General features: G+C 37.4%; 3 protein-coding genes across 3 annotated transcripts; all 3 read left to right on the top strand.

Annotated features, from left to right (window-relative positions):
* The first annotated feature begins 1,066 nt into the window (after positions 1-1,066).
* LOC100243712 (alkylbase DNA glycosidase-like protein mag2) lies at positions 1,067-14,576 on the top strand. Its single transcript, XM_002282308.4, has 2 exons — positions 1,067-2,465; positions 14,237-14,576. Exons 1-2 carry the CDS (start codon positions 1,396-1,398, stop codon positions 14,256-14,258), a joined length of 1,092 nt encoding a protein of 363 aa, XP_002282344.1. The 5' UTR covers positions 1,067-1,395; the 3' UTR covers positions 14,259-14,576.
* Positions 14,577-16,641: 2,065 nt separating this feature from the next.
* LOC100247227 (zinc-finger homeodomain protein 6) lies at positions 16,642-20,177 on the top strand. The gene has a single exon (XM_002281335.5). It carries the CDS (start codon positions 17,310-17,312, stop codon positions 18,258-18,260), a length of 951 nt encoding a protein of 316 aa, XP_002281371.1. The 5' UTR covers positions 16,642-17,309; the 3' UTR covers positions 18,261-20,177.
* On the top strand, positions 19,370-20,089 carry LOC100252348 (peroxiredoxin-2E-1, chloroplastic). Its single transcript, XM_002281323.1, has one exon. The coding sequence runs from the start codon at positions 19,370-19,372 to the stop codon at positions 20,087-20,089; it is 720 nt and encodes a 239-aa protein (XP_002281359.1).
* Positions 20,178-20,699: the final 522 nt, after the last annotated feature.

Raw genomic sequence — 20,699 nt, forward strand, 5'->3', positions numbered from 1 at the left:
TGTAACATATTGCTATTCGTCTAGTTAAAATTTGAATATTTTATTAAATATATAAATTACAATATGATATGAGTAATTGAATTAAAACAATAAAATTTAAATATGATTTAATTATATCAAATAACATCATCAGAAAATAAATAAATAATAAGGAAAAAATAAAAAGTAAATTATTGTTATATGATTCTTTAAATTCATTTACTTACTTCATTTAATTATATAAAGATAAATTAGATTTATAATACATAATTTTTTTAATTAATTTTAATCATATTTATTTTTTTCATGATAAATCAAACTTTTTTTATTATTAATTTTTTTCTTTACTTAGTGTTTTTCTGAACCAAAGATAGCCTAAATGAGTGTCTGAATCTTAGCCAAAGGGGAATGAATGGTACATCATGTGAAAAATAATTTAAATAAATCAAATGCGGGTCATATAGGTTACAATCATAATCAAATTAATTAATTAGTTTGATAGGTCATCAAATTATTCTATTCAAGTTGACAAAAAAAAAAACTAATAGACAGTTTATACAAATTGATAAATATGATTATACTTAATTTAAACTTGAAAAATGTATTGTACATGGATTATCTTTCTGCTCTTTACTAAAATACAAACAATATATAGTTTCTTAAGATTAAGAAACTTAAAAAATAAAGTGAAGATTAAATCAAATAAGTTTATTCACAATTATTGGGAGTTATAAACTCTGCAATAGTCATTAATGATAATATTTTGTGGGATAAATTTAGTGCAATAATCACCCAAGATTTGGTAATAAGGAGAGTATAAAATTTTAAATAAATCAAGGAGAGATCCGGGAGTTAGTGGCATACCCATATATCTCTATAAATCTTTATAATCCATACGGAATAAGAAACCGTAAAGATACTTTTAGCTGTTCACCATCCACTCGACGACCCAAATTTTGGGCCCATAGTCCACCACATGGTTTGAAGATCCAGCCCCGGATTTTTAACTTTTTCTTGAAGGCCCATATGTCGATGAGTGGGCTGTGGGTCTGTGAGGTCCACAGGTGGAAAAGGAGTGGGCTATTGTCCACGATAAACTTGGCAGAGAGAGAGAGAGAGTTTCCTTCTGGGAAGAGAAAGCCGGACAGACCTTGTTAGAACTTCGAAAGTTAGATGAGAGTGAAAAGCGAGGAAGGGGAGTGATATATATATATGGTTACAAAAGCGGGTCAATCCAATCAAATCTAATCTAATTCAATCCAAATCCTCATCATCATCCCTTTCTCTACTGTTGTCACGGCTGCGACTATGTACGAATCCAATTTGATATACGGGCAGTGACTCTCGCCACAGGTTCATTCCTAACCACCGCCGATCGCCGAGGATATCCGTTCTAGACGACTTCCGGGGAATTCGATGATGGGCGAGCACGCTCAGACTGTGCCTAAGCTGCAGCCCGATAATGAAAGTGCTACGGCCACCTCCAACGCCGCCGACACGACTGCCATCCAAATCGTTTCGACATCCACCGAATTAGCGACCATTGCTCCTCCTGAAAATCAATCTTCTGCTTCAAACATTCCTTTTCGTCCAAGAAAGATCCGAAAAATTTCTCCAGATAACTCCGAATCGAAACCCGCCGGAGATTCCAAGACTGCAGGGAAAGGTGCCAAGAACAAGCTTGTTCCTCAACGAGTTCCGGCGGTACCGAACATGGTGGCGAGGGCGCTATCTTGCGAAGGCGAGATCGAAATCGCGCTCCGACATCTTCGAAACGCGGATCCGCACCTGGCTCCGTTAATTGATCTCCACCCGCCTCCAACATTCGACTCTTTCCACACCCCGTTTCTTGCCCTAACAAAGAGCATTCTCTATCAGCAGCTCGCCTACAAGGCCGGCACCTCGATCTACACTCGATTCGTTGGTCTCTGTGGCGGCGAAGCCGGAGTATTGCCGGAAACCGTTCTTGCCCTAACCCCTCACCAGCTTCGGCAAATCGGAGTATCGGGGCGTAAGGCTAGTTATCTACATGACCTTGCGAGGAAATACCAAAATGGCATCTTGTCCGATACAGGGATTATTACAATGGATGATAAGTCCCTTTTCACAATGCTCACGATGGTTAATGGCATTGGGTCTTGGTCTGTTCATATGTTCATGATTTTCTCACTCCATAGACCGGATGTTCTTCCTGTAAACGATCTTGGTGTCCGCAAAGGGGTGCAGCTCCTTTATGGCCTTGAAGAGTTGCCTAGGCCGTCCCAGATGGAACAGTTGTGCGAGAAGTGGAGGCCGTATAGGTCAGTAGCATCCTGGTATATCTGGAGGTTTGTTGAAGGCAAGGGAGCTCCTTCTAGCGCGGCGGCTGTTGCTGGGGGTCCTAGTCTGCAGCAGCAGCAGCAGCAGCAAGAGCAGCAACAACAACATCAGCAGCAACAACATCAGCAGCAGTTTCTCGATCCAATCAATGGCATTCTAAACCTCGGGTATTTTCCCTTATTTTTATATTTGTGCAACTGATTTCAATTATTGACTTGAAGCTGTTCTGAAGTATATTATTGATGTTTCATGCACTTAATTTCTTAACAGTTTTCTGTAGCTTTGGTTGTTTTTGTTATGCTATTTGTGCTTGTACATGCTGTTAGTGGATTTAATTTAATATGTGGCAAATTACTGAATAGTTCAATTTCAATTGCAATTGCCTATGGTTGTATTTCTTTTTAGGTGCGCTCTATCAAAAAAATAATTTATTTTTCATTGTACCTTAACTCCTAAACAAAATTTAATTCTAATGCTTCTCATTCCTTAATTTTTATCACTAAATAGATGAGCATCTATCCCTGCAACTGTTTAGGTGAGAAGAAGGGCTAGATGTATAAAGAATAAAAACCATTACAAGGGCATTGGACCAAACGAACCCTACAAGTTTCCTAATCGGTTCATTTGGAGAGTAAAATTTATTTATTTATTTTGATAGATAAACACACAAAATATATATTAGAAAAAGGGCGCTTAAGAGGCAACCCAAAACATACAGGGAGTATGCAAGAGACACTAAAAGGCAAGAACAAAAAAAAAAAAACAAACACTCACCAGCCCTCAACTAGAACCCAACCAATCAAAAAAATTGATTAAAGGTAAGGGTCCTACATCTAAACAAGACTAAGACCAAGACCAAAGATTACAAACAAACGAATTTTTCAACCTTTGAATCGACAAATCCTCATTAACAAAAGCTATCATGGTTCTTTCCTTCCAAATTGTCTAAAATAAACAAAGAGGAGTTGCCAACCGAGCCTTTCTATGCTTCTTGCCCACAAAGGAATCATGCCAACCTAAAAGAGTGTCTCTAGCCGAAAGCGAAAGGACCCAATTAACACCAAACAAAGTAAACACAAGCTCCCACAATACCCTCGCCTTGGAGCAATGAATAAGAATGTGATTTATCGTCTCCTCTTCAACACAACACAGGAAACATCTGTTAGCTAAGTTCCACCCCCTCCTCTTGAGTTGATCTAGGGTTAGGACCTTCCCCCATGAAGGGAGAGTAAAATTTATTCTTTTGATGTTCCTTTTTCTTACACGCTTAGAACCTTTTGGTTAGGATATTGGCATGGGAAACACTTCCGAATGGATACCTGAAAGTTTTTTTTTCTCTCTTTTGATAGGTAAATAAAGTGAGTATAATATATAAAAAGCACCAAAAATAGTTCACCAAGTACATATGATGTATACAATAGTTGTCAAAAGGGATAACCAAAATAAGAGGAAACTATAAAAAACTACTCACTCCCTCAATGAGAACCTAACTAATTAGCAAAATCAATTAAAGGAATTGAACCTTTGTTTATCTATGTACAACTTAAACCACAATAAAAGCTTAGTAAGAAAAGTGTTTTCCAGTTTTTGCTTAGAATATTCCTCATTTTCAAACAATCTTTGATTCTTTTCCTTCCATATTATCCAAAAAAATGCACGAGGAAGCTGCTTGCCACATTTTCATTCATTTTTTCCCCACAAAGGAGCCATATCATCCTAGCGTCTCTTTGACTATGGAAGATATCACCCAAGACACACCAAACAAAGAAAACAACTACCATGAAAGTGCCTTGTTTTGGCATCATAAAGGATGATGTAATGAATGGATTCTTCCTCATTTTTACAAAAAAAATTTGTTTGCCAATGACCATTCTCTCATCTAAAATTGATCTAACGTCAATATTTTTCCCCATTCGCTTCCTAAGCAAAAAAACTTGCTTTATATGAACCAAAGAATTCCAAATTACTCTCATTGGAAAAGAAATAGATCTCGTTGACTCCAAGATTGAGTAAAGAGCTTTGATGGAACAAGTTTCATTCATCGGCTTCATCCAAATCACCATATCCTCTCCTTCCCTATCCATCACCTTTCCTTGTAGTCTATAAAAGCAAAGTTTGACAATGTCTAGCTCCTAATCATTCAAATGCCAGGGAAAACATGGATTCTAGTAACCCTGCTCATTTGATTGGTCCCATGAATTTGTCACCTATGTTTTCATACCATTTATCATTTCAAAACTTCACTCTCCTTTCATTATCTATAGAAAATAAGACCTTACTATTTTTTTTTTTGATAAGTAAAGCAAGATATATTAATGAAGAGGCAGAAAGTTACAAGTATACGGGGGGTATACAAAGTAACAAGCCCCTCACAAAGCCAAAAAAACAACAAGGCTCACCACCCCTTAGTTGGATGCCAACCATTCCAGGAACCCTATAAGGGACATACGCTCCTCACCAATATACAATCTAGCCCAGCTCCACAAACTACATACAAAAGAATTCTTAAGCTTTTGGATATCTAACACTCCCTCCCTAAAAGCTAGCCTATTTCTTTCCTTCCAAACCGTCCAAAAAATACACAACGGAATGGATTTCCATATCTTTTTCCTTTTCTTTCCCAAAAAAGGGCCCCTCCAGCTAGTTAAGACCTCCTTTACAGTTTCTGGAAAGACCCACTGCACACCTGATAACCCAAGAACAATATCCCACAAAACTCTGAAAATAAGACCTTACTATTAAAAAGATCTCAATTCTTCTTAATGACTTTTCATAACCCAATCCTATACTCATCTCTCGCTTCTCAAGAACGTCATCTCGATTCTTCTTTGTCATATTTTCCACCAAACACCTACTTCCAAAGAGCCTCCATTTAAGATGCATATCACCAACTCCACTTATGAAGAAGGTTCTTGTTTAAGGAAGAGAGACTTTTAGCTCCCAAACCCCTTCCTTTTCTTTGTGTAGACTATTAAAAGATTAGCTAAAGAAATCAACAATTAATTTTCACACCATATATCTGATTTTTTTTTTTTAATCTTTGTAAAAGTTGACCTATGATTTGTGTACCAAGGATCTGGGTAAATTCTAGATAGGACCCTTGCAATCAGATTATTTAATTTAAGGGTTTCTTTTTTGATGGGTAGCTTAATTTGAGGAATCTTGTCAACTTGTCTTCTATATATATTGTAAATCAGAATGCACCCATAAAAAAAATATATTGTAAATCAGAATGTAGTGAAGCATACAAGAGATTATTTGTTTTCATTATGGTATCAAAGCAGGAAGTCTAATACTGTCAAGATTCATAGAGCCTTCATTGTTACATCACATATAACCTTCATTGTTGTAACTTATTCATTCTTGTAATTGTTGGTAACCTAGTTCCCAAAAATAATTACCTAGAGGTTATCTCTTATTTTCTCCGAAAACCAAAAACCTTGGTCTCATTTCCCTAAGATGTCTAAAACTAGTGAAAATACACCATCTTCTCAAACATCCCTACCCTTCAATCCCTCCTCTACACTCCAAACCTAGCCACCTTTATCTACTATTCATAATGATAGCCCTACACTCTAAATCACCAGTAAAAAACTCAATGGATTCACCCAAACTTATGGTATTAATGCCATCAAAGCCAAGGGTATCATACACTATTTATCAAACACAATTCCTCTAGTAAGTTAATTGCTTTGATAGTTTATGTGGATGACATTATTGTTACTGGAAATGATGAGGGAAAAATGTAAAAGCTAAAAACTTATTTATCTAATAAATTTGAAATCAAGGATCTAAGGAGTCTAAAATATTTCATTGGGATCGAAGTGACACATTCAAAAGGAGGAATACTTATTTGCCAATAGAAATATATCCTTGATTTGCAAAAGAAGACAGGGATGCTTAGATGCAAACCAATAGACTTTGATTGAGCAGAATCATAAACTAAGAGGAAAAATAGAGGATGATATAGTAGGCTGCCACCTCTATCAAAGTTTAGTGGGCAAGTTAATTTGTTTACCTCACACTTGACCAAACATTGCATATGTTGTAGGTGTGATAAGTCAATTCATGTGCACAAGAATCTCCCATGAAGGCAATATGTTGAATCCTACTTTATCTAAGTCTACACTAAATAAAGGAATTTTATTTTAAAAGATAGGATATATGGAATTTGAAGCTTATAGTGATGTTGATTGGGTTAGATCAATTGTCAATAAAAGGTCCACTGCTAGATATTGTACCTTCTTAGGAGGGAATCTAGTTACTTGGAAGAGTAGAAAACAATCAGTAGGGGTTAGATCTAGCACAAAAGTTGAGTTTAGGGTAATGGCTCAAGGGATTTGTGAACTACGCTAGCACAAAAGTCATTCTTACAGACCTTGGTTTCACTTTGATAGGACCTATAAAGCTATATTGTGATAATCAAACTGCTATAAATATAACTTTTTTTTGATAAGTTACTGCTATAAATATAACTTATTACCCTGTTCATCACGATCGGACCAAGCATGTGGAGATAGATCGACGTTTCTTCAACGAAAAGCTTGATTCTAGGCTGATTTGCTCTTTGTATGTCCCATATTCTAAATAGTTGGCAGATATATTGACAAAGGACGTACAAGTTAAACTTTTTATGCAATCTTAGACGAGCTAGGAATGCAAAATATCTTTGCACCAACACCAGCTTGAGGGGGAGTGTTAGAAGATTAACCCAAGAAGTCAATAATTAATTTTCCTACCATATATTTTTCCTTTTATTTGTAAAAGTAGACCCATGATTTCTGCACTAAGAATCTGGCTAAATTTCATATAGGACCCTTGCAATCAAATTACTTAATTTAAGGGATCCATTTTTGATAGGTAGCTTAATTTAAGTGATCTTGTCAATATATATATAGATATATATTGTAAATCAGAATCTAATGAAACATATGAGAGATTGTTTTTCATCACAAACAATCACCCACTTCATTAAATATTTTTTTTTTTGATAAATGAGCGCAAAATATATTAAAAAAGGCCAGAAGGCCGCACCACATACAGGTAGTATACAAAGCAACCATAAGGCCAAAAGCGCAAAAACAGGAACACCTCACCAGCCCTTAGGGAGTCGCTAACCACTCCAAGAAGCCTAAAAGCGAAGAGGACTCCTCTCCCCTATACACCTTAGCCCAACTCCACAAACTACATACAAAATTATTCTTGAGAGTCTGAATAGCCAAAGACCCCCCTCTAAAAGCTAACCTATTTCTTTCCTTCCAAACTGTCCAAAAAATATACAACGGAATGGAATTCCATATCTTTTTCCTTTTTTACCCACAAAAGGGCCCCTCCAACAGAATAACGCCTCTTTGACCGTCTTTGGACACACCCACTTCATTAAATATTGTTTACTCTCTAGAGCCTTGCCACCCTAGTGGAAATTTCTTTGAATCTTTTCTAACCTTAATATGATTGCCTTGAAATGTTGAATAATGACATAAAATAGATGAACAAACTGTATAAACAAGGACACAAGATAGATGAAAAACCTGTGTTATTTGCTCCGAATTAGACTGAGCCTCCCCTATTTGGAGATATATTGCCTTTTTTGTATCGTTGACCTTTTATGGAACCCCTCTTTCACCACATCCCAAGCCGCCAATGGTTTAAAATGGGCACCTAAAGGTAGGACCAAGTAGGTAGACAAAGGGTCTCCTACCTTACATCGTATTTCAGAGGCAAACTACTCTATGTTATTCACCCTTTCAATTGGAATCAACTCATTCTTCTCTAAGTTTATATTTAGTCCCAAGATGGCTTTGAACTATATGAAAAACCAGCTCAAATGAGTAATCTGATCTTAAGAAGCCATATAGAAAATTATTGTATCATCAACAAATGGCAAATGGGGCATTTTCACCCCCTTACCTCCTTTATCACTTACCCCTAAACCCCAACAAGAAGCTTCCCTCCTTAGCCTCTTAAGAAGTCAAGTAAGAGCCTCCATGACTAACACAAATAAATAGGGAAAAAGAGGATCTCCTTGTCTTAAACCACTAGAACTTTGAAAAAGTTAGAATGGGTGCCATTAACAAGAACAAAGAAACTTGTTGTAGATGTGCACCATTTAATTCAATTGATTCATTTCTAACCAAAGCCCATCTTTTCCAAAATAGAAAACAAGAAGTCCTAATTAACACGATCACATGTCTTTCGAATGTTAAGTTTACACAAGAATCCAAAGGCATTGCTTTTTAACATAGATCAATGACATATGGATCCCTGACAGTTATACTTAATACATAAATTTCATTGCAATTGTAGAGTGGGAATGATTCTTGGATTGCTGAGGGAATCTATATATAGAAATATGTCATGTCTAAACACATCCCTCCCGTCTTCATTGGGTGTAAATTACTGTTCAGAAGCACTTTAGTGATATCAACAATTCCTTGCATAAATGTTTGATTGGAAGAACATTAAGAACATCTGCAGTTCCTTGTATATGTGTTTATTTTTCTTTATTCTGTAAGGAGACTAATTCTTTGCCATTTAAATTCATGGTTCAGTTCATTCTTTATGGCAATTTTGGGGGTAACATGATGGATACCAAATCTTCAAAAAGGGCATTTTGAGCACTTTAGGATGAAAGTTTTTCCTGCTTATTATATATTAAGTGTGATCTCACCTTTTTTCTCATATTAACCTTTTGGATTGGCTCTATGATAGATTAGATTGCATTCTGAAAATTTGCTAAAAAAATTGAGTTTAGGCAAGTATAGTGTTTGTTAACTTCTGGTTTTAATCTAAATAGGTTTATTTGATATTAAAGTATTTTAAAATTGTTTTGCACTGGGATAAAGTTTTTAGGAACATTATTTTTTTTTATTAAAGTTATTATATTTGAAAATGTTGACCAATGTCTTAATTTGTGTGATCTCTTTTCCTTCAAGTATCATTCTCATTATTCTTCTTGTTCTTTGTTGGACATGCAGTTTCATTTGAAATGACTGCAACCTGGTTTGGAGTTTGATCCCTTTATGTTTCTTTCCATTATATGGAAAGAGCACTTCTGGAGAAGTTTTTAGGGAGTAAAATGTTTGATTGTTGGTGTAAAAGTTTGTTTTCGTAGTGGGGAGGTGGAAATTAGTAATTTCTCTTTAGTGGACTAATAGCTCATGAAAGATTATCTAGGAGTGTCACATTCTCCTTTTTCCTTTTGGCCTTTGCACTTTTTTATATATTTTGTGTGTTCATAGGTTGCACTTGTTGGAATCCAACAATTTATTCTTGATTTTATGGAGTTTGTTTGATTTATTCCTTTTTTTGTTCATATTTAAATTAGTTGACTATTTAAATTAGGGAAGTTGTAACTTTGAGGCTTTGTAGGAGGCTTTGTAGGAAGATTTCAGGAGTAGGTCAACTCTCCCATTTGGTTTCCATTATTGTACTAGTCTGAAAAATGTTTAGACATCTATACTAATTTTTCAACGAGCGAATAAGAAGATTCCTTATTTTCCAACATGGTATTAAAGTTGTTTTAAAGGTGCAAAAGCATAAGAAATGGAGGAAACCTTGGGTTTTCCCATAATCTTATACAATTGATACAATTGTTCCTTTGTGAAAGGGAGAGTATTTGAGGTTGATATAGAACCTGGTTCTCAACCATAGTTTTAAAAGGTGTGTTTGAAGCACAAGGCACAGTGATGCACTCCTCTTAGTGGTGCATAGCACCTTTAAGGAGGCATGTTCTAAGCACACAAGGTGCATATCTCTCGTCCAAGGGTAATGCTCCTTACAGACATGCCTTTTTTCCTCCTCCTAGAATAGGGTCAAAACAACATTGTTTTGCCTTAAAAAAAACCAAATCAAAATAATGTCATTTTTTAGTCTTTTTTTTTTTTTTTTTAAGGAACTAGTGCAAAACGACATCCTTTTCCCTTCATTTTTCACTTTTTGAAGAGTAGCACCAAAATGGTGTATTTACCTTTTGAAATAAAAGAAAAAGGGCCCAAATTAGGGCTTCCAATCTCCAAGCTCATGATCGTCGAAGGTGGAGAAGAAGAGTAAAAAGAGAGGGAAGAATGAAGATAGAAAGAAGAAGGAAGAAGGACATACTTGGGGGGTGCTTAGAGTCTCAGACCTTGAATATAATCACCAAGTGGTGTTTTTTTTTTTTTTTTCATGACTTAGCATTTGCATTTCTCACCTATAATTTTATATTTATTTTTTTTAGATCTCATTTATTTTATTTATCTTTATCATACTGGAGAATAATATTTATATTTATTGTGGTAATTATATAATGATATTGTAATATTTATCTCATTTTTTAAAACTAAATACATTGTGATTTATTTTTATTTTATTTATTATTCATAATCCAATTTATTGTGATAATTACATAATGATACTATGATAGTTTATATGTTTGGAACCTCTTTTTTTCTTTTTAAGTATTTTTTGTTGATTAGATTGGAATTTTGGATAATATATGATGATTTATGTACTTAGCACAAATGGTTACATTTATAAATTTACTGTATTATATAAAATTGCACATGTGACTTAGGTAAAGCCTGCGCTTTGAGTTGCACCTTGCAGTCAGATTCTAGAATGACTATGTGCCTTAAGTGCGCCTTTATGCCTTCTAACACTTTGGTCTCTCAACTGACAGTGCATTCACTGCCTCACATTGAAATTCTTTGTTGTTTCTAAATTGTTTCTTGCCCTTATGGCTGTTCTTGGCCCTTGATTGTGACTTTCCATGCAATCTCTAGCAAGACATCCTACTAATGTTAGTTCTCCGATACCTCGATTTAGATAGGAGATTGTGGAAGGCCTTGGATTCCCCCTCCTTTATATCTACTTCCCCAAGCAATCATTCCCCATTCACTCTTAACTCTAATAAAAAAATTTCTTCTTTTCCGTGCATTGGCCATTTTATGGAATAATTTAGTATTTTTATCCTCATCTTTAATAAGATTTCTTTTGATTTTTGCCTCCACATAGTTTCTTTCACTAAAACCCACTTACTATATTCATCCACTGCTAACATTCTAGCTTCAGATTCTTCCATAGAAAGGGCACCTTCTCTCTCCTTAAAATCTTAGAAACTAATTGATTAGAGGCCTCACGCTTTGTAGTTGCAACATTCCCAAATACCTTCTTATTCCAAGATTTTAAATCCTGTCTAACTTCAACTTGGTTATCAAAATATGATTGTACGAGCCACTCGCATTATGACCCATCCATCAAATCCTCACCAAATCCTTGAAATTTTCTGATCTAAGCCATGTATTTTCAAATCTAAAAAGAGATTCACCCCCTCATCCCATCTCCATGTAGCCCAATGGGGGAGTGATCTAAAACAGGTTTAGGTAATATACTTTGAGTTAGACTCGAAAAGTGATCATACCAATCATTCAACTAGAAAGCGGTCAAACCCTCAAGCAGATTGAAATTTTTTTTAATCAGGTTTCCTATTATCTTTGAAAAGCACCTCATGTTGGAAGATATACTAGTGCAATTTTTCCTCTATTTGGGGAATCTAACCAAGTTAAAATTCCCTCCCAAGCATCAAGGACCATCCCAAAGGGCTCTTATAGCTCCCAACCTAACCCACTAGGATAGCCCAGTTGGTCAAGGCGAACACTAGGAAGTGTGGTCCCAGTAAGTGGCATATGGTCTTGGGTTTAAATCCTGCCACTAATGATACCCTAAATTTACCCGGTGTTGGTTGTTACAAGGCGGTCAGTACCCCGAGGTTTGGGTCTGCATGGAGAGTCCCAAAGGCTTGGCCATGGAAGGTTCCTCGGTTATCACAAAAAAAAAAAAAAAAAGCTCCCAACCCAAAAATCCTCTCTCCTACTCCTTTGTACTGACCCATAAATCCTTGACAATAACTAAACAAAGCCATCTTTACTTCTATTTAGTTTTCATTTCTTTACTTAGTTGAATAGAAGAAAGGTGACTTTCATTTATGTTTCTAAGTAATTTATTATTGGATATTTTGGATTTTTTGTCCAATTTGTAGTAACTTTGTAAGTTCATCCTTACCATAAAAATGACATTAAGTTTAATGATGTTTGACCTCCTCATAGAATCCAAGTAATACGAGGAATAATGAAAAATCCTACAAAAGGAGTTTTATTCAACATTTAACAAATCACCTGGGGTGTATCTCAGTGGTAGTGCTCTTTAGCAATGAACTAGATGTCCCAAGTTTGAGCTTCCTAGGTATCCAGGTGTGTAGGTAGAAGGGTGGTTTATATCCCCTAGGGTTTGCTAGGCCAACAGTGGGAATAAATGCTCCCTATTATAACTATTATTATTATTGTTATTATTTTTTATAGGTAATTTTTTTGTCCCCATTGAAACTTGAACCTGGAACCTCCCACAAACCCTCACCAACCCTTTTCCACTTAAGTCAAGCCACGAGGGTGCTCCCTATTATCAGGAAAAAAGAAAAAAATATGTATAAGGTGGTGTTCTCAATTTGATTTGAAGGCCCTGCCATGTCACATTTGTGAGTAAACATTTGAGTCATAAGTCCGTATCTGCATATAATAGCTGGTAAGCTTTCAGTTTTTTAGTTTGGGGGTCTAAATGTATGAGGATCTCTACTTTGGTTTAAAATAATTACAAGGTTATGTTTGAGATGTATACGGCCTCTGTATGCAAATGGCTTGAAGGATCTTGCACTACTTTAACATTGGTTTGTTGGCCCGATAGCCACTCTTTTTATACTTCTAGTATGTGTTGTTTGGGGCCCCTTTTATTTTGTGCTTCTTCTAATAAACTACTTCATGCCTATAAAAACAAGTTACAAGAGTATATTCTTTACTCTTTTAAGCCATTTGTATAAAACCTTGAAGGCTATAAGAGTGTCACTTGGTCATGCAAAACCATTTTTCTTACATCCAGCTATGCTAAAGCTTATAACAATGAAAAATAGTTGAATCTTGGAGAGCAGTGCATAGAGTTTTTAGCTATCTAGCCAAAACCATTCAAAAATTGAAAATTTTGAGTTTTGGTGGTGTAAGGATTGACTGGAGGACTGATTAGTGCCAACAAATGCATGGTAAGATTTTAAGTCCATGGATTACTTTAAAAAAGGAAAAGGAAAAAAAAAAGTAAACCTCTTTGAAATAATGCAAAAGCATAGGTCCTTGGTGGAAAAAACTTCAATGAGTAGTGAGTCTGATTCAAAATGAGATTAATAAGAAAACACGGAGATTGGGGTTGCATGATATGGTTTATCTTTGACCATATTTCTTATTTTTTTCATTGCCTTTCCATGCACATTTTCTTGAACTTTAGATACTTTTAAATAAACTATTTTCAAGGATTTGGCTTCCTTTTTATGCTGTTCATGCTAAATGTTGTTACAAAATTTGCATGCGATATTTATTGAGTTGAACCTATTCTCAGAATTTGGATAACCCTTTCTTCACTCATTCCTGTTGCTTCTTGTTGGAGAAAATTGTATTTCACTTGTCACTCTTCCAACTGCACTTTTTCTTAACAGATTGGTAAGAATCTGCTTTTTGAATTGTGGTTTAGAAACTTAAATGTATTAGCAAGAAACTTGATTCTACATTGTTATCAGCATATGAATAAGGGGTATTGCAAGTTATCCACAGTTAGTTTCTTGGTTCACATGATGAAAACATTAGTTAATGAACAACATATCTGCTTCAATAGTTCAGGACCCTTGATTTCTAAATCTGGTTGTTTGTTCACCCCCACTTCTTGTTGGTAGGTTTAGAGCCTCCATTCCAAGTCTGCTCTGCTAAAGCATTCCTACTTAATGATAAAGAAATATATAGCTTGTTGGACCCTTTTTGTTCCATCCTATATAAGCTATTGTTCAAGTTTTGCCAGTGGTTGTTAAGCGTGTTGTAATGATGCTTATTAATGTTGGTTTTTTCCTATGCCATGTGATATGATGCAGGGCCTGTGCTTGGGGACAATGACCGGGATTTGAAGTGGGATTTGAAGTGAGAAGTTCATCTATAGTTAATGGTCATTGATTCATCAGCGTGAAGAGTATTAATTCAAAGCAATTCAAGGAATGGGAGATTTGGTGCACTTGACTTGGTAATTTTAGGCATTTAGTGATGAATATTATATCTTTTAGTAAATCTGCTTTGAGATTATATAGACCATCTTTGCTCGAGCTTGTTATCTATGCTTGAGTTCTGTTCTGTAAGTCAAATGTCTAGCCAGAAGAGGACTACTGTCTCTCTGGGATTATTTTTCAACATTAATATTTGATTAGATTTATCTTTTTATGTGGTTTGGCTTGCTGGAAATTCAGATTTTAAATTTCTGAAGCGCACTTTCAAAGTCCTAACAGCTTTTCCTTATGTTAGAAAGGGGAAGTGAAAAATGAAATCTTAGTAAAATAAGGCATTAATGTCGTGGTTGGAAAGTGAAATATTCAAAATGGACAATATTGTTATATTAATATATGGGATGCCCCAACATCGTGAGTTTGATGGTTTTATTAGGAATGTGGCCTACTGAGAAAGAAGGTGCTTTCGGGCTTTGAAGGTCAACAGGATTTGTTATTCTGGACCAATGTATCGACTACCTGTTCTGCAGACACTCTTAAAAACCATTTTTGTCCTGATGTTACTTGCTTTGACCTGGAATTTTGGACCTTTAGTAAATGAATGACAGAATTATCTTTTTTGACTCTGTGTTAGGTGAATTTAAAGGAGTGTCAGGTTTGACACGGTCTTTAATCTTCGCTTTTTCTGGAACAGCTAGGGCATGTATATTATATATAGTCATAGCCTTGGGGAGAGCATACTCCTCATCATCTCTGCATAGCAGAGTCCTCTGCATCCTCATCCCCTCATGTGAAGTCCCGACCCATTCAAATTAATTGCATGTACAAACTTCATTATAAAAATACTCCCAAGTTCTTTTCCCTAGTGGTAGCCATTTTCACCATCCACCTTATTGCAGAATCTGAGTATGTGAAGTTGGGTTTAAATTGATAAAGCAAATATTTAGTGCTGCAGGAAATGTTATCCTTAGAGAATATCATTAGGTCTATAGAGAAGTAATTCATATTGATCGTATTATTATTATTATTGGGTTAAACTGAAAATCTCAGTCCTTCCCAGTGTTATGGCTTTATGGACCCATTATTTTTTGGCTCATTCACTGTTCAAACTGCCGCTTGTCTTAGAAATATGAGAATGATAATGGGTTATCGCACTGGAACCTACTCTTTATCCAATCAGCATTCGGCAGCCTATTGCTCCTTTTTTAATTGGCAAGTAACCTTTTCCATGCAACAATGATTATACTAGTGATTTTGTTTTAAAAATATAAAAAGGGCATTCGAAAATGGCAACTTGATTGCAGAAAAAAATTTGTATCTTTTTCTTATTTCTTATAAATTGATCCAAAAAAAGTTTCTATTTTTTTTTTTTTTTGTAAGTTGATGCATTTTTCTTAAATTTGCTAATAATATTTAATTTATCATTTTAAACAATTTAAAATTAAGTGACTCCAGTCCAATCTTGGCACTCTTGAGCCCACGAAGGAGGGAAAAGGGAAGAAAATTGTTTTTCTTTTTTCATTTTTATGAGGGTTTTTTTTTCCTTTTTAGTTTTTATATTGATTTAAAAAGAAAATCTTTAAATATTTTTATATCTAATTTTTTTTAGTGGATTTACCTTTGAGCTAAGATGGAGGACGTACTTGGGTAAAATGTGTAATGGCGATAACGTGATAACGTTGGGAGTGAAGGATTTCCAATTTTGACGCCATTCGCCACCACCTGAAAGCACTACCACCGCCTCAGTGCTTCACATAATGGAAAAAACCCAAGTACCAAAGTAGAGGCTTGGGAACAGAGAGAGACAAATAAAGGCATCAATTGCTTTTGGGAGGAAGCGTGGAGTTTTAGGCGGGGTGCAGAGGGCGCACAGCATAGTTGCCACTGGCCTTGACCTGACGTTGATGGTGGCCACCAGCATTTCAAACACCAAGCAAAACGACAAACCCTACTCCATTCTGATGTGGGCCATACGGCCCATTTCCCATGGTTCTCACTCTCACCTTCACTCACACTCTCACTCTCACTCTCTAATTGAGGTTCAGCTCTTCCTTAGCAGGTGTTTTTTGTTAACAAACAAGAGATTTGCTGGGAAGGATAGAGGCAGGCGAGAGAAAAGCAGTCTTATCAGAGAGGGGCATGAGACCATAAGAAAAAGGGGAAGGAAGGGAGGAGCAATAATTAAGGTTCAGAGGGGGATGGGGACCAGCAGTCAGAGGTTGAACATGACTCTTGTCGGCTCCTCATCTTCATGCTTATCTCTCCGCTTCACCACAAGCGACCGAGCTGTCTCTTGTTGGATATGCACTTGGCTCCTTCTTGTTGGAACCATCCACACCCACAATCCCCGCCTCCCTTTCTCTCTCTCTCTCTCTCCCCCCTCTCTCTTATCTCAAATCTACGTTCCTGGAAACCATTAATTACTACTTCTGATCAGTCCTCACAAGGTGGAGGTAGTGGAGGTGGTGGCCGGTGTTGTTCATGGCGCTGCTGATCTCCTCTATATAACAGTGATTCAGGTGGTGTTGGGGTCGGTCGGCCCCAAGATCTGAGCCTTGTTTCTTCTATATTTTTAAAATTTATTGTCTGCAGTATCAACAAAAAAGAATGTGTTGTCAATTGTCTCTCCATTGAGACAAGTGTTGGAATTGGAGGAATAGGTTGGTGGGTGTGCCACTCAAAAAGCTGATCAAAGAAGAGATGAGATTGAGTCATGCTAAGCCACTCTTCTCCTCGTCTTCTCAATGTTCTCATTACTCATCTCTTTGAATAATAATTCCTTGTTTGGCAAGTCTAGTGGTTTTGAATGGTTTCACTCTTTGATTAGAAGAGAAACATTGGGATGAGTAGAATCATGGAAAGATAGTATTATTTGAGATGTTCCATGAATGATATTCTCATATAGAATTTTGAGAGATCAAAAGCCAGGGTTTCAATTTTATCAAGGTTAATGGAACTGAGCAAGGAAATGGGATTTCCACCCTCCTCAGGCTATAACCCTCTGGCATCCGCGGGATCTGGAGGAGGAGGAGATGATCATCATAATATTGATAATGGCACTACCGTCTTCAAACCACCTCAAATCCCACACCATCATCCTCTTCTTCAACAACAACAAGAGCTGAATCCGCAACAGCAGTCACTCGGCCAGGGATGTGATCCAGATCCAGACCCAGACCCAGACCCAGTTCACGTCGCCGGCGTCCTTGCTGGTGCAACAATTGCGTCCACTATCGGCGGATCGAACTCCAAGGCCTCCGTTAGGTATAGAGAATGCCTCAAGAACCACGCAGCCAACATCGGCGGCAACGTCGTCGACGGCTGCGGGGAGTTCATGCCCGATGGAGAAGAAGGAACCCTAGAAGCTCTGATGTGTGCAGCTTGTAACTGCCACCGGAACTTCCACCGGAAAGAGGTCGACGGCGAGACCATCGGCAGGAGTGCACCTCACTTTCACCCACTCCCTCCAACTCTAGCATCTCCGCCATATCTGCACCGCCAAAAATTCCCAAAGGCCTTTCACGCACCCCCTTCAACAATCATCATCCCTCCCATGTCCATGGCTTTTGGGACGAGCATCGGCGCCACCGAGTCTTCAAGCGAGGATCTCAGAGCCTTCGACTCCAATGCCGGGGCAGCGCCACCTCCTCCTCCCCCTCCCCCTCCCTCGTCTCTGTCGAAGAAGCGGTTTAGGACGAAATTCACTCAGGAGCAGAAAGAGAAGATGCTGGAGTACGCAGAGAAGGTGGGGTGGAGAATGCAAAAGCAGTACGAAGAACAAGTTCAACAGCTTTGTGCCGAGGTTGGTGTAAAGAGACAGGTCTTCAAGGTTTGGATGCACAACAACAAGAACACCCTAAAGAAACAGCCACAGCCGCAGCAGCAACCCCCGCCATTGTAACCAGCAATTAAATTGTACACTGTAGATGGGTATCAGAACGAGAAGAGAATGTATAAAGAGAAATGAGGATCATTTGCAAATCCCTTGGCATCTACATAAATCCCAGCTCTCATGCACCTTCAATTCACACAAAGGTATCATCATCTCATCTCTAGAATTCTCAATTTGTTGGATCTGAGATTCTGCATTCTCTGAATTGATTTTGTTTAAGGTTATATATATATATACTACTTAGTCAATTCAACATGCTTGCTTTTCATTAAATATTAATTATTGTCCTTTTTAAAATAATAATAATAATAATAATCATGGGATATTAATCATTGAATGCATTTTATGAGTTGTTTAATCATGTTACACGAGATATTTGATTCCAACATCATATTATTATTCCTAATTTACATGTCTTTAATAAGGTTTAGTTAGTCGTGTTGACGGTCAACCCATGAATTCACGACTTTCTAGATTTTGTTCCCAAATATACCAGGATGAATCATATTGAATCAAGGAGTTTCTAATCATTTTTGTTGAATCGTGATTTTACTGTAGTCTTTTATTAAATGAAAAATAAATGATGGACGTGTGGTAGAGGAGTAACATATCAACATGGCCACATGGCCATGTGAGGTGAGGGTGAGGTGAGGGCCTAAGGTTATCCCTTTTATCGATGTTGATTAGTATGTTTAATCGTGCTTGACTGTTGAAGATAGTAAAAGTACCGATGGACGCGGCGAAGCGGGGATTATTTAATTTTCTTATACATTACTAAATTAGAGGGAAAGTTTGAAATACGAATCCCATTTTAATATTGACTAATTGGGTTGCTTGCGAGTCAAGGATGTTATGTCTGTGTGGCATTATAGCTGAGGCCCTGAGGGCAATGGCGTGGACTCCAACGCTTTTTTAGTTTTTTTTTTTTTTTTTTTAATTTCATTTCTTTCCTTATAAATCCCTCTTTCACACCTCCTCTACACTCATCTCTAATCGTCATCAACACTCGTACACATGGCGGAGCGGCGTAACCCCAAATCAATCTCCCTCACCGTCTCATCTTAAACCCTAATCCCTCCCCCAATTCTCTTCTTCTCAAACGACCCCCTCCCTCCCACATGGCTGCTTCTGTCAACAACATTGCAGCTACATTCGCCACAGCGCCAATTCCGTCATCCTCTTCTTCTTCTTCTAATCAAGCCACCTTTGCTCTTTCCATGTCGCGTAAACCCATTTCCACATCATGGAATCCTCACAGAAGTCTTCATCGGTCCCAAAAATCCTTTTTCATTAATCTCTATGGACCACCGGGCCCGCCGCCTCCCTTCCAAGAAATCTCCACAGCCAGAGACCCCAGACTCGCATCCATTTCCATAGGCGGGAAGCTCCCTAATGCGACTCTCTCCTCCCTCGGCCCAAACGGCAGGGTTCAAAACGTTGACATTTCGAGCCTCGCCAAGGGAAAGAAACTCCTTCTGGTGGGCGTCTCGGCCGCCTTCTCACCCAACTGCACTCGTTTCGTCAAACGGATTGAGGCAATGAAAGGGAAGAGCGCGGATTTGATAGCATGTGTGGCCATCAACGATGAATTCGTGATGAGGGCGTGGGGCCAACATCTTGGGGTTGGTGAGAAGGTGATGATGTTATCAGATGGGCGTGGAGAGTTAGCCACAGCACTTGGGCTGTCTACCCATATTCAGAATGATGTTAGCGCCGGTTCGGGATTGGGTGTACGGTCCAGGAGGTTTTGCTTAGCTGCTGTCAACGGCCTCATCACCACCGTTCACTTGGACGATTCTGATGATTACTGCATTTCTCACGCAACTGGACGGTGCTGATAACTTCCCGAGGAATCAGTGGTTACATTTACTTCTCTTTTCTTTTGTCCAACCGGTATTCAACGACGAAAAAGCAATGTTTTTTTAATTACATTTTGGCAGCTAATTGCTATTGGGCCGAGCTGGAAAATGTGGTATTGTTGGGGCTAAGTGGACAACCTCGGCCATACAAAAAAAAATAGAATTTTATAGGAAACGCTTTGCAAAGACGAGTATTATTTTCATACAAACATGACGTCGTAAAACTAAGATTTGCACCCGCATAAAGTGCTAATTGTCCCAGAGATATTGAGGTTACCAATTCGACACTCAACTTTGCGTCTGAACAAAGTTTAAAAAAAAAACCCAATTGGGCCTGTTTTAATTGGATGACAATGGAAAAACCTGATTGGGGGTTTCTAGAATGTTTTGATTTGGGCTTTATGGAAATCTTAATGGCTTAGAACAAGCCCAGGTGCTGATATGGTTGAGAAAGCCCAAGTGCTGGCTATCGTGGAAGATGAAGTTGTGTGAAACCACGAGTAGCAATTGAATAAATGAGAAGTGGTTTTGGATCAATTGTAGTTAGAAAATGTAAATAGCTGAAAAAATTAGAAGCAAAAAACTGGAA

Source organism: Vitis vinifera, chromosome 18 (genome assembly GCF_030704535.1).
Source record: "Vitis vinifera cultivar Pinot Noir 40024 chromosome 18, ASM3070453v1".
Taxonomy (NCBI): domain Eukaryota; kingdom Viridiplantae; phylum Streptophyta; class Magnoliopsida; order Vitales; family Vitaceae; genus Vitis; species Vitis vinifera.

Coding starts and splice junctions, on each gene's coding strand:
- LOC100243712 (XM_002282308.4), top strand. CDS start 1,396: ATGATGGGCGAGCACGCTCAGACTGTGCCTAAGCTGCAGCCCGATAAT. Junction 2,466..14,236: donor AATGGCATTCTAAACCTCGG/GTATTTTCCCTT, acceptor GATATGATGCAG/GGCCTGTGCTTGGGGACAAT.
- LOC100252348 (XM_002281323.1), top strand. CDS start 19,370: ATGGCTGCTTCTGTCAACAACATTGCAGCTACATTCGCCACAGCGCCA.
- LOC100247227 (XM_002281335.5), top strand. CDS start 17,310: ATGGAACTGAGCAAGGAAATGGGATTTCCACCCTCCTCAGGCTATAAC.